At 49.4% G+C, this 14,231-nt stretch overlaps 1 protein-coding gene across 5 annotated transcripts in view; it reads right to left on the reverse strand.

Moving 5' to 3' along the window:
* Window positions 1-283: 283 nt before the first annotated feature.
* PIP4K2B (phosphatidylinositol-5-phosphate 4-kinase type 2 beta) overlaps window positions 284-14,231 on the reverse strand; it is a 36,534-nt gene continuing 22,586 nt past the window's right edge. For 4 of the 5 annotated variants that reach the window (XM_063656966.1, XM_063656968.1, XM_063656969.1 and 1 more), the window contains 5 exons: window positions 14,015-14,161; window positions 12,974-13,012; window positions 12,318-12,431; window positions 5,615-5,873; window positions 284-5,140 (listed from right to left, as the gene is read on the reverse strand). In XM_063656966.1, coding sequence (XP_063513036.1) covers window positions 4,521-5,140; window positions 5,615-5,873; window positions 12,318-12,431; window positions 12,974-13,012; window positions 14,015-14,161 — 1,179 coding nt within the window. In that variant the 3' untranslated portion in view covers window positions 284-4,520. The remainder of the gene's footprint in view (window positions 5,141-5,614; window positions 5,874-12,317; window positions 12,432-12,973; window positions 13,013-14,014; window positions 14,162-14,231) is intronic. The other variant, XM_054458033.2, reaches the window with a different exon arrangement.

Below are 14,231 nucleotides of genomic sequence, written 5' to 3' on the forward strand. Positions count from 1 at the left end.
TGTTACCCAGACTGGTACCGAACTCCTGGGCTCAAGTGATCCTCCTGCCTTGGCCTCCCCAAGTACTGGGCGTGAGCCACCAAACCCAGCCAGTGGTGCTGTGCTTTTAACCACTGTTTATTAATTGCATCTGAAAGTGGGATGTCATTGACCATATTCTTTCTCCAAACTCAAGCCATACATTGATTTAGCCGAAGCTGCCTCTAAAGCTAGGACCAAAACTTTTTAATTCTGGAAAGAAAAAAAAAAGGTTCATTTCCCAAGGACTCACACATAAAAGATGTACAGAAAGCTTTTTGAGTTTTATTTTTTTCCTCAGGTTGGAGATTCATCGTAACATGCATGCATTTTCAAACAGTAACAGGGTCTCAAACTGTTTAAAGCAGACGTTAGACAAGCACAGGGGATTGAAAATTCCTATTTAAAAAATGGAAACTGCAGTGGGATATGGAGAAGTCACACACTTGGTGGGGTGGTGGTTTGTCGGGCTTCCCCAAAAGGTGGATATGAACTTCATTCACATTTTTTAATTTCAATGATCTGACCTGATGCTGGGGTGTGCCGAGCAGTACTGCCCCCTCCCCCAAGGGTGTTGGCTTCCACCGCCTCACACAGCGGCTCTGCGCAAGGGCAAGAGGCTCCTGTGGAAACTTCTGCCCTGGGATACTGGCACAAGCTGCCAAGGGACAGCTGAGTCTCCTTTTCCCCATGGGGCACTCTTCATAAGTGGCACATTCTAGAGGAGGGAGAGGGCCACGTCACTGCCCCCTGCAGATGGCTGGTAGATTGGGGAACAGTTGTCTGAAATGGGTTTTCCCTTTCAGGACCTCCTGCCCGCACGACTGCCAGAAAGAGATGAGGCTCCTAGACTTGGGGGGCCACAGGTTTAAGGCCAGAGCTCTGAGTGTTGTTTAAATGCACTGTCCCTTCCAGCCCCCAACACCTGAGTAACTCACATGCTGGGGTGCTGCAGTTTTCTCTCCCACCCTGAACTGGTAAAAAGACAACTGGGGGGTAGGACTGGCTACTGAGCAAAGTCTTGGGTCTTTGGTCCACCTCCCCAAGGTATGCCCTGGCAGACCACGAAGACAGGAAAGGCAGGGCAGGAGCGTAGCCTCATGCCCTGAGCGCTACCAGCAGGCCTGTTTGAGGCCAAAAGCACAGGCAAGAGAAAGAGTGAAGTAGGGAGAGGGGATAAAGAGCTGCCTGTGGTGGGAACTTAAGAGACTGCCACTGAGAACAGCCACAGGGGCCACTCGTGGCGCCTGCCACAGACCAGCAACCCCTGAGCTAGAGAAAGGAGAGGTGGAGCACTGCTTCAGTCTGCGCCCCTCAGCTGTGGCTTCCCGGCATGCCCTGTGACCCCCAAGCCACAGGGTACAGGAAAGGAGTTTGTGCTGGGGGACAAAAAGACCCAGTGGTTAATTAACAGGAACCAGGGCCAGGGGCCTTCATCTAGAGGTCAGTGGAGTCTCCAGGGCACTCATCACTGTGGCTGGGAGACTACAGTGTCTCGGCTGCGGATTTGTGGAAAAAGAGGGGGAAGGATGGGAGAAGGGGTGACGTGACTGGATGCCAGCCAGGAATCCTGGCCTTAGCCCTATCCTGGCCTCGCCTAATCAGCCATGTCCTTATTCTTAACACCTTTCTTCTTGGGAGACCCAACATTATTCTGAGATGCCATGAGACTGTTTAGCTTTTCTTCATGGCCCCAGGGAGTGAGGCTGAGGGTAGTCACTTCCACTCCGATGCCTTCGACTGCCCAGTAAAAGAATGGTGGGACCCAAGGAGGAAAGAGTGGGGGCAGACAATGCTTGGGGGATCAGTCCACTTTCTCTACATTCAAACTGCAGACCGAATAGAATGCCATGACAAAAAGAAGAGAAAGGAAACTTGCATAAACCAAGATAAATAGCTTTTAAACATTTGAATGCCAAAAATTGGGGGCCAAACTCAAGGTTTTGAAGATAGCACAGCAAATGACCTTTAAAAAAAAAATTGAAAATCCACCAAACCACAGCTCAAAATGTTGTGACCCAGTCAACAATACTGTCAGAAAAACAAAAAGCATTTGAAACAGAATGCTACCTCTCAAAATGTAAACAATATACAAAACACATACACATACACACACACACACAAACTCAATGTTAAACAAGTTAGATACCTGGTAGTCGTCTCTAACCGGTAAGAATGTGTTACACTTTCCATACACATTATGGCAACACGATCAGCAGACCAAACGCAGAGAAGCCGGTAGGAGCCCGAGGCCACGGAGGCTGCTGGAAGACAGCTTTCCAAGCTTCAGAGATGCTGCGCCTGATGAGGAGCAGATCCAAACTTCCATTCTTCGTTATGACGTGGGGAAATCAAGTCCAAACATTATTCCTACATAATCCCTTTCCCAAGTCAAATTTGTTTTCTCCATGAGCCAGTTGGTTTCAAATTCCCTAAGTCATGTAGTGGTCTTGCGGCAGTTGTTCAGACCTACCTATGGCCCCTTCCTGGGGCCAAGGCAGTGGTTTGACCCCCATCTGCCTCTTCCAGAAGGTTTCCCATCCAATCCAGCAGCCCCAGTGAAGTCCAAGAATGCCGTCTCCATGCCTTCCTGACCTGTGTGCTGTGAGTCAGGCACAGAGACAGTGCTGGTTCCTGCTTCGGAAGCTGGGCTTGGCCAGGTCTGGAGGGAGCCACAGGAAACCAGTCTACTCATTCAAAATGGTTTCACAAGCGATCTTCACGTCTTTGGGGTTATCTGCAAGTTTGACCATATCTCACTCCAAATCCCCAGTTCCTGGTTGAGGGGGTGAGAGGATGCAGGAATGTACCTCCCCCAATGCAGAACAACAGGGCTGTTTCTCTCCTGGCCAGAGCAGCCTGTGGCTCAGTTCTGAGGGCCTGGGTGGCAGGCTCCGAAGGCAGGTAGAACACCTGCAGGAAGCCACTCCTTCCAAAAAAGCCCGTGGGCTGCAGATCTGCTAAAAGTCTAGAGCGGGGCAACACGGAAAAACAGCCCCAAGGCTGGGGCCAGGTCAAAACCCACATCAAGCCTCCAAACTGGATTTCCTGGATCACATCCTCATGTAACTAGGAAGCCACCTCATGTTTGGACACCACACTCTAAGATGGGGGCACCTTGCTGGCTATAACTCTCCAGGCACAGGGAGACAGATCTCCTACAAGGTCATCCTGGAGCTTAAGGAGGTGTCTCTGCTAAAAAGCACTCCAGGCGCTTGGAGATCTGCCCAGAGCTAGGAGTTCGGCTAGAAGTGAGAGTGCCTAGGAGGAGGTCAGAAGGAAGAAGGAAATAGATCGAGGGCACAGGGCCTCATTTGATACATCAGTTTCTGAGGTTTTCCCAAAGGGAAATAACCATTTAAACATGAGGGTCCTGATAAATCCAAAGGTACTCTAGTTCCTCTTGACTTAGTGGGAGGCAGGCTTTACAGAGAGGACTTCTGAACTCCAGGGGCTAAGAGAGCCTGGGGCTTGGGTGATCATCACAGGGTTCTCTGAGAACCAGGTGTCCGAGAGCCCAGCCGCTTTCCTGCCCCTCACCATCCCATGAGGATGAACTTATTCCCCTCTGAGATCTCTGATTCTGATCTGAGATCTCTGATGTTGACCTGGTGTGTTCCAGACAGGATGGAGGAATAATGCAACATTTTTCACTTGAATCCAAGGGAAAGGTGGAGGAAGTCGTGCACAATACTGCATAAAATCACAAAGTTAATCCAGACAAGAGCAAATGCAGCAGGGCGAGGTATCTGACCTCTCCAATATGGCATCATAGCACTTGGCTCTGGAAGGACCCTTGTGCTGGGTCTACTGGGTATCTCTTTAATTGAAGGGAACTGAGAGCTCAGCAAAGATGGGGAGGGTGGGTAGGCTGATGAAATATGATTATAAATAGCAAACCTGGAGCAATGAAATTTCAGAAACAAAACCCAAATAAACCCACGAAGTCATCTCTAGCCCCAAGGTTATCTTAAAAGGTTACAAAGTACCAAAAAGGGAACCCCTTTTTAACCTGGGTGTCAAATGGGGAGAAAAAATCAAGGGTAAGCAGAAGGTGGGGTTACATCCTGTGAGCAGGTGCACACACAGCACATCCCCCTCCTCTTCAGCTAAAGTCTCTTTCGGTGTCACAGGCTGCAGTCTCATTGCTAAAGCCCTCCCAAACCCGACTTTGCTCCCACCCTCCCATCTGGCCCAAATACACACTTCTCCCTAACTCCCGATCCCCGACCCCATATCCAGCTCTCTGGCTCTGGCTGAAGGTAGAAGAGAACTACGTCAGGATGTTGGACATAAACTCGTTGAAGCGTTTGGAGTACTGCTCAGGGTTCACAGTCGAGATCTCGGCCCCTGCCTGTAATACACAAGAGGCTGATTCAGGTTGAGTTCCTGTGACCCAATCAGGAGGCTGTACCTGGGAGGAGCCAGGGTATTCAGAAGCTTCTTACTCAGTATCAGAGCTGAATACCACCCCCGACCCCACCAAGACTGAGCAGACCACCTCAGGAAGTGGCATACAAGTCCTGAACTGTCCTGGCCCCACTCCTGTGATTTATAACCCCAGGCCTGCACCGAAGTAGAAGAAAGGCAGTGGGGAGGTGGCAAAGCGGCTCTGGATCTCTGTGGGGGCCACTACATGGAGAACAGGGCTTCAGGACCACAGGGAAACAGGCCTGTGGGGAGCAGTATGGGCATGGAAACAAAGCTGTTACTCGCCCTTCAACAAGATGCACAACAGGCCCAGCAGGCCCTGGGGAAAGACGCTGGCGGGCTTGGCCCCGAGGGCTGGAGAACTGGGGGATAAACAAACTGGGCCCAGCCTGGCAGGGAGCGGGTGGGTGAAGGCAGGGAACATGGCAAGGCAGGCAGGCTGCTCTTCCAGTCTGCTCTCCTGGGAAAAAGGGGACAGGAGTGTGTTCCTTGGAGCAGGAGGCTTGAGACTGCCCTCCCTGGGGTCTGAGGGCAAGCACAGACACACCGACGCAGCTGGGCCCTGGATGAAGATGGAGAGGACTCACCCCATGCTTCACCGTTTTGGCAGCATGTGCAGCTTTCTTCTTCGTATCGTATGGCGTGAGGATATCGATGATGGCCATGAAATACACCTCCTTCTTGGGGGAACCTGGAAGGACAAGGAGAACAGGGAAGAAGGAAGAGGGGGCAGGAGAAGGGCAGACAGCAGCTGGGCACTGCTACAACCCCCAGACACAAGGCTCAGCTCCATCCTTATCATGTTGGGGCTGAGAAAAGGACCAGCGGAGTCCTTTCCAGCTTTCATAGCTCTTATCTTATTGGATCTTCACAGTCACTCTGTGGGGCTGACAGGACAGTATGAATAAAGTTTGGTTCATCCCACGAACCAGAGCAGAACCACTCTTCAGTCAGCCAGGACAAACAGGGAAGTACAGGAAAGCCTGGCAGAGAAGGAGCCCCAGGTTCAGGTGATGACCCTGGATGGGAGTCTGGAGGCAGAAAGAGGTCAAAGGCAGCAATGAATGAGGTGGAGGTCCAGATGCCCCTAGAAGGATCTAAACAATGAGCTGAGGGGGTAGGGTGAGGGCAGGGCTGTGCAGAGCAGGCACAGGCTCTGACTTACTTTCATGGCTTTTCATGGCATAGACATCAACAGAGGGGTCGAATTCCCCAGGACCAAAGAACCGAGGAAAGCTGAGGAGGTTGCCAGGGCTGTCCGGAGGTGTGCCATAGGAGCAGAGTAGGTTGCCGCCCACCCCATCATTCTCACACTCCTCGTCCTCTGCCCGCTCCTCCACCTCCATCTCCTCCTGCTCTGCCCGGTCCACGTCGTGGATGCCCACCAGCAGGCTGTAGTCCATGATCTTCAGCTGTGCCAAGAACTAGGAAGGCCAAGGATGGAAAGATGGAAGGAAGAAGAGGTTACACAGGACATCCCAGTGACATCCAGCAAGGGGGGAAAGGCATTCCTTTCAACTCAATTCTACAGACAGTTTTGAAATTCAACAGAGAGTAAGGCATCAGAGAACCCGCCCTCGCGAGCTCTCTAAGTCTAATGGGGAAGACAGTCATTCAGCAGGGGAAAGGCAGGAGGTCAAGGCTGCAGTGAGCTGCGATCACACCACTGCACTCTAGCTGGGTAACAGAGGGAGATGGTCTCAAAAAAAAAAAAAAAAAAAAGCAAGGAGCTGTAGGAGTTTACAGTGAGGGGTGAGCAAGACCCTCCCTGAAGAAAGGAGTTGAGGCCAAGGCTGAAGGATGAAGAGGAGTCAGTGAGGCAAGTACTGCAGGTTAAAGATAGAATGAGCGCTGCAGGAAGAGGGAACAGCCCATGACGGTTTGGGATCAAGAGAGGCCATGGTGGCTGGGCACGGTGGCTCATGCCTGTAATCCCAGAACTTTGGGAGGCCAATTAAGGAGGATCACTTGAGGCCAGGAGTTTGAGACTAGCCTCAGCAATGTGGTGAGACCCCATCTCTACAAAAAAATTTAAAAATTAGCTGGACGTGGCAGTGCACACCTGTAGTCCTACCTACTTGGGAGGCTCAAGTGGGAGGATCGCTTGAGCCCAGGAATTTAAGGCTGCAGTAAGCTATGACGGCACTACTGCACTCAAGCCTGGGGAACAGAGTGAGACCCTGTCTCTTATTTAAAAAAGAGGCCATGGCCAAGTTTGAGGAAAGAAATAATGAAATGATATACTATGGAAGAGGATGGAGAGATGGATGCAACACAACAATATATTTCAGATCAAAATTTCAACCCATTATGAGTCCTAAACCCAATGTAGTGGGCTGGAACTAGGATTTCTTTAAATTAAATGCAGTAGTCCACCCTTATCCACAATGGTTTCAGTTACCTGTGGTCAACTACAGTCCAAAAATATTAAATGGAAAATTCCAGAAATAATTCATAAGTTTTTAAATAGTGCACCATTCTGAGTAGCGTGATAAAATCTTGCTATGTCCCATTCAGTGCTGCCCAGGATGCAGATTATCCCTTTGTCCAGTATATCCACACTGTACGCACTAACGTCCCATTAGTCTTTCAGTAGCTGTCAGTAGCTGTCTTGGTTATCAGTTCACTATAGTTGTATCACAGTGCTTGTATTCAAGTAACCCATATTTGACTTCATTATGACTCCAAAGAGCAAGAGTAGTGATGTTGGAAATTCAGATATGCCAAAGAGAAGCCATAAAGTGCTTTCTTTTTTTGAGACAGAGTCTTGCTCTGTCACCCAGGCTAGAGTGCACTGGTGCAATCTTGGCTCACTGCAACCTCTGCCTCCCAGGTTCAAGTGATTCTCCTGCCTCAGCCTCCCAAGTAACTGGGACTTCAGGCGTGCATCACCACACTCAGCTAATTTTTGTATTTTTAGTAGAGACACAGTTTCATCCTGTTGGCCAGGCTGGTCTCCAGCTCCTGACCTCAAGTGATCCACCTGCCTCAGCCTCCCAAAGTGCTGGGATTACAGGTGTGAGCCACTGCACCTGGCCAGCTTTAAGTGAAAAGGTGAAAGCTCTTGACTTAAAAAGAAAATAAATTGCATGCTGAGGTTGCTAAGATCTCCTGTAATAACAAATCTTCTATCCGTGAAATTGTGAAGAAGGAAAAAAAATTCATGCATAATATATATAGGGTTCAGTACTATCTGTGGCTTCAGGCATCCACTGGAGATCTTGGAACATGTCCCCTGCTGATAAGGGGGGACTACTGTATAATAAAATAGAATAGAAAATATCAGAATACATGACAGAAAATAAGGGTAGACAGTGTTTCAGTTGTGTGTATCCATTGGGTTGCAAGGTAAAATATACTTCTAGCTGGCCTCAGAGACAAAGTCTGAAAAAACTACGTCATCGACTTATCAGCCCAGGTAAAAATAGAAAAAAAAGGAAAAGGGAACACAAAACCACACAAGAATGGCAGCCAGAACCAACCAATATTCTCAACCCATTCCCCGAAGGTCAAAAGAGGCTGTGTGGTGCTGGGGGAAAGTTCTGGGGTCCTCCCCTAGCATCATGTGACTCCCCTTGCCAAGCCTTAGTTTTCTCATCTATATAATGGGTGCTGTGGGCAGGGTGGTGGTTCAAGTATTTTATCTAGGATTTCAAGACAAAGTATAGAATGATACAGGATGGAAATGGCCAGCTAGCATTCCAGTTTAGCTAATAATGAGGCAAGAGTGCAGTCACCATCATACAGTGGTCACTAGGAGACTGTTAGACTGACCACCATGTTAGGCCCTAACAGAGAAAGAACTAGGAGGAGAATCATCATGGAAGCAGAGCGGCTCTATGCACAGGCCCAGAACACAACTAAGGACAAGGAGCCCTAAAGATGGGAGCCCAGCAGGATCTCCTTGGAAGAGGAACGGTGGGAGGGACGCCACTCTGAGCACTTCTAGACAAAGCCTTCTCAAGGCCCAGGAAGAAGGGGCTGGGGTCCCAGGAAAAAGAGGGTCCATGCACTATGCCCTCCACCCACCTGAGAACATTTATAAAGCAACATGCATTGGAAACAAATGCACTAAGTAAACTGCATTAAATTCTTCTTAGAACCACAGTACGGGGAGAGGGTAGAAAAGGGAGAAGGACAAAGACTCAGGACAAATAAGGTCAGATGATGAAAGGCAGAATAAGGAAAGAACATAGTTGGGGGTGATTAAGGAAACACTTCCTAGCAAAACGAAGTTTATGACACCCATGTACACAGTAGCATTATTCCCAACAGCTACAAGATGGAAGCAACCTAATTGTGATGGCTAACTGTATATGCCAGCTGGACTGGGCCTGAGTGCCCAGACACTTGGTAAAGCATTATTCTGGGTGTGTCTGTGAGGGTTTCTGGGTGAAATGAGCATTGAACTGGTGGACTGAGTAAAGCAGATGGCCCTCCCCAGTGTGGATGGGCATCATCCAATCAGCAGAAGGCCTGAAGAGAAGAAAAAGGGTCGTGACCCTCCGGTGAGGAAGAGGGAACTCCTTCTGCCTAGCGGCCTGATGGCCTGTAGAATAAAACCACACCACCAGCTCTCCTGGGCCTCCAGCTTGCTGACTACAGATCTCGTTGGTTTCCATAATCCCATGAACCAATTCCTTAAAATAAATCTCTTGGGGCCGGGCGCAGTGGCTCACACCTGTAATCCCAGCACTTTGGGAGGCCAAGGCAGGCAGATCATGAGGTCAGGAGACCGAGACCATGCTGGCTAACATGGTGAAACCCCGTGTCTACTAAAAATACAAAAAAAAACTAGCTGGGCATGGTGGCGGGCGCCTGTAGTCCCAGCTACTCGGGAGGCTGAGGCAGGAGAATGGCGTGAACCTGGGAGGCGGAGCTTGCAGTGAGCCAAGATCACACCACTGTACTCCAGCCTGGGCGACAGAGCGAGACTCCATCTCAAAAAAATAAATAAATAAAAAATAAATATCTTGGTATAAAGAGATTTACAAAACATCCTATAGGTTTTGTTTCTCTGGAGAACCCCAACTGATATAACACGTGTCCATTAACTGATGAATAAACAAAATGTAATACATCCATACAATGGAATATTAATCAGTTTTTGTGTGTGTGTGGTTTTTTTTTTTTTTTTTTTTGAGATGAGGTCTCATTCTGTCGCCCAGGCTGGAGTGCAGTGGCGCGATCTTGGCTCACTGCAAGCTCCACCTCCCGCGTTCATGCCATTCTCCTGCCTCAGCCTCCCGAGTAGCTGGGACTACAGGCGCCCACCACCACACCTGCCTAATTTTGTTTTTGTATTTTTAGTAGAGATGGGGTTTCACCATGTTAGCCAGGATAGTCTCGATATCCTGACCTCGTGATCCGCCCGCCTTGGCCTCCCAAAGTGCTGGGATTACAGGTGTGAGCCACCGCGCCTGGCTTTTGTTTGTTTGTTTGTTTTAAAGAGACGGGGTCTTACTCTCTAGTTCAGGCTGATGCACAGTGGCATGATCATAGCTCACCACAACCGTGAACTCCTAGGCACAAGGGATCCTCCCACCCAGCCTCCTGAATAGCTAGGACTACAGGCACATGTCACCACACCCAGCTAGTTTTTAATTTTTTGTAGAGACAGCATCTCAGTAAATTGCCCAGGTCTCCAACTTCTGGCCTCAAGCAGTCCTTCTGCCTCAGCCTCCTGAGTTGCTGGGATTACAGGTGTGAACCATCATGCTCAGCCTTATTCAGCTTTAAAAAGAAAGAAATTCTGGCCAGGTGTGGTGGCTCACGCCTGTAATCCCAGCACTTTGGGAGGCAGAGGCGGGCAGATCACGAGGTCAGGAAATCGAGACCATCCTGGTCAACATGGTGAAACCCTGTCTCCACTAAAAAAATACAAAAATTAGCTGGGCATGGCAGCACGTGCCTGTAGTCCCAGCTACTCGGGAGGCTGAAGCAGGAGAATCACTTGAACCCGGGAGGAGGAGGCTGCAGTGAGCTGAGATCACACCACTGCACTCCAGCCTGGTGACAGAGCGAGACTCTGTCTCAAAACAAATAAGTAAATAATAAATAAATAATAAAAAGAAAAAAATCCTGAGATATGATACAATATGGATGAATCCTGAAGACATTATGCTAAGCGAAATAAGAGAGTCACAAAAGGACAACTGCTGTTTGCTTCCTTTTTTTTTTTTTTTTTTGAGACGGAGCTTCCTTCATAACATGTTGCCCAAGCTGGAGGGTCACTGCAACCTCTGCCTCCTGGGTTCAAGCGATTCTCCTGCCTCAGCCTCCCAAGTAGCTGGGATTACAGGCGTGCACCACCATGCCCGGCTAATTTTGTATTTTTAGTAGAGACCGGGTTTCTCCACGTTGGTCAGGCTGGTGACCTCAAACTCCTGACCTCAGGAGATCCACCCACCTCAGCCTCCCAAAGTGCTGGGATTACAGGCGTGAGCCACCTCGCTCGGCTGTTTGCTTCCTCTTATGTGAAGTTCTTAGAGTTGTCAACTTCATAGGGGCAGAAAATAGAATACTGATTGCCAGGGGTTAGGGAGGGGGAATTGGGAATTGGTGTTTAATGGGTGTAGAGTTTCAGCTGGGAAAGATAAAAGTTCAGAGATGAATGGTAGTGCTGGTTGCATAACAATGTGAATATACTTAATGCCACTCAACTATATATCAAAATGCTTAAGGTGCGTGCCTGTAGTCCCAGCTACTTGGGAGGCTGAGGTAGGAGAATCACTTGAACCCAGGAGGTGGAGGTTGCAGTGAGCCGAGATCGTGCCACTGCACTGCACTGCAGCCTGGGGACAGAGCGAGAATCTCCCCCCCCCAAAAAAAATAATATAAAATAAAAAACCTATTATATGTATTTTACCACAATTAAAGAAAAATTTTTTTTCCCAAGTTTGTTTGTAGGGTTTGGTTTTAACGAGCGGCCTCTCAATTTATTAAAAGAGAAGGAGACACTGAGTTATCAAGTGGTCCAGATAACATTTTCACTATTTAGCACCTGTCCTGCCTGGATTACAAACAGAAGTTTGCTGGGTAAGTGGAGAATCAGAGCCAGAGCCAGAGAAGAACCTGATTGGTGGATTTTTGTTTTTTGAGACAGGGTCTTGCTCTGTCACCCAGGCTGGAGCGCAGTGGCACGATCACAGCTCATGTTGCCTTGATCTGCTAGGCTCCAGTGATCCTCCCGCCTCACCCTTCCAAGGTGCTGGGATTACAAGAGTGAGCCGCCATGCTTAGCCAACTTTTTTGGTTTTTGTTTTGAGACAATGTCTCGCTCTGTTGCCCAGGCTGGAGTGTAGTGGTGAGACCACAGCTCACTGCAGCCTCATCTCCCGGGCTCAAACAATCCTTTCGCCTCAGCCTCCCAAGTAGCTGGGACTACAGGTGTGTGCCCCTACGCCTGGCTAAATTTTTTAATTTTTAGTAGAGATGAGGTCTTGCTATGTTGCCTAGGCTGGTATTGAACTGCAGAGCTCAAGCGATCCTCCCACCTCAGACTCCCAAAATGTTGGGGTTACAGGACCTTAATAGCTGGGTTCCTACAGCTCTGATGGCCAGATGCCCTCTCCACTGTAGGGACAACAGCAGAAGGGAGTTTGAAAAAGGTGTTGGAATGAATTAGTGAAAAGGAAAAGCATCCTAAACTAAATTACAAAGGTCCTACTGGCGCCAACTATGCTCCATCAGGTGGAACGATCATTTGCACTTCCTTTAGGTGCCCATAAGTGCCCACGCTGCTCAAATCACCACCCTTTTGTCCATACTCCTGAAAAGTACTGAATTCCATTCTTCTTAAGGTTTAAGAGGCTCCTACTCTAGGTACAGAAGGAGCCCTGCAGGTGAAAATGAAGGTTAGTAAGTACCTCAACATCCCGCTTCAGTTTCTCCAAGAAGTTCTTTTTACTCTCCTCTCCCACGTGCAGCTTCTGCCCTTCATTGAGGAAGTCATTGTCTTTGAATGTTGGCAAGTCCTTGGCCTAGGAGAGCAACAGCAGTTAGGCTGGGGAAGCCTGGTTCATTCACCCCAGGGACACCCAACTGTTCTGCTGGGAGCAACTATACAGAAAGGGGAAGGAGGGGTTTTCAGTGTACCGACACTCAACCTGCTAAATCAACAGTGCAGGAGCCTCTAGTCCCAGGCTTTGGGCGGGCAGGGAGGGCAAATACATGGCAAATACATGAAAGATAAGGAATGACTAAAGGATTCTTTCCTGTTGAGCCTGGACCAGCTCAGGGCTCAGGCAGCCACTGACTTGACTCAGGATGGACTATGAGATAGAAATGTCTGCCATCCCAGCAGGACTATGAAGAACGCAGTGAGGGCAGCGGTAAAAGACCAGAGACCAAGGTCTAGGCCTAGCACAAGGACAGGCAGGTGATTCATGACACAGGGCATTTCATGTTGACAGACGGCATGTCTGGGAGCTGGGCTAGGGGCTGGGGTGGGCGAGGGACAGGATGGCCGACAGTTGTTTCTGACTCCAAGCAACCCTTCCATTCCTGCTCAGCACCAGCATACCTTCTCTTTGTCGCTCGCTTCTCTGGCAACCGTAGAACCCTGAAAGGATAAGAGCCATCAGGGGAAGTCCAGCTGAGGCAAAGTCGACTGCATGAGCAAACGTGGGAGAGCCAGCAGGTGAACTCAAGTAGGCTGGTTAGAGTCCTAGAGGAGCCAGGAGGCAGCACCTTGTTCATTTACTGTGTCAAGCCCACTTATAGAGCTCTATGTGCAAGACACTTATTAGGTGCTCAACAAACAGGACTGCACTGGAGAAGCTCAGTCCCTGCCCTTGAGCTACTTTCCTTCTAACAGGGGAGACAGATATTCAGCAGTGGTTCCACAAGTCATTAGTTCATTCACTACGATGGTGCTCAGTGGTACAGGGAGGAGACAGGACACTCTGAAACCACATACCACACAGGTCCGGCCTGAGGAGGGACAATGGCCAGGGCCTATGTACTTCCTGGAAGTAGTATTTGGGCTGAGCTCAGAAAGGTAAGGAGGAAGCAATTAGGTTGGGGAAGGAGGGGGTGGAGAGAGAGAAGGAGACTATTCCAGACAGCAGATGTGAAATCCTGGGAGGAGCACAGGCACTGCAGGAACGCAGAGGAAACCAGCGCAGTTGCAGCACAGAGGGAAGGGATGGCGGCATAAGGTGACAGAAGTCAGAAGCCAGGTTCAAGAACACGGAGCACCCTAGTTCACAGCCACAAGTGTGTCCTCAGTGTCTAGAGATGCACTTGTGCTGGCAGTCCACGGGGGCTTGATGGATGCTAAAGTGCGTGCATCAGCACGGCCTCCCTCGCTGTGCACATTCCACAGACAAGAACATCAACTGCTGCATAAGTATGGCACATTTAGGGCTTAAATAATCTGTTACTGTCACCTGGACTTCAAACAGCCTTTGGTCCACAAGAATCAGGCATATCCACTCCAGAGTTCCCTGTCCATGACAACACATAGGCTCCAGCTTCCCAATTATATGGAAGTTGGAGTAGTAGCCCCTTCGGGGCTCAGATAGAGGGGAGGCACAGCTCTGGCAAACACAGAGCCCTTTACCTTGAGGTCATACTTGCGATGCACAGTGAGCCGATGGCTGAACACGTTCCTGGTAACCACCATGTAGGTTTCCACACCATCCACGGTCAGGCGGTACATGCCCAGGAACTGTGGCAAAAGGGTATTGCCATGACACTCCACTATAAACTAGAATGGAAAGGAATAAGAGAGAGGACTAAGGAACAGGCAGTGCCAGGGATGGATGGGGCTCACCCCA

This window comes from Pongo pygmaeus, chromosome 19 (assembly GCF_028885625.2).
Source record: "Pongo pygmaeus isolate AG05252 chromosome 19, NHGRI_mPonPyg2-v2.0_pri, whole genome shotgun sequence".
In the NCBI taxonomy this organism is placed as follows: Eukaryota; Metazoa; Chordata; class Mammalia; order Primates; family Hominidae; genus Pongo; species Pongo pygmaeus.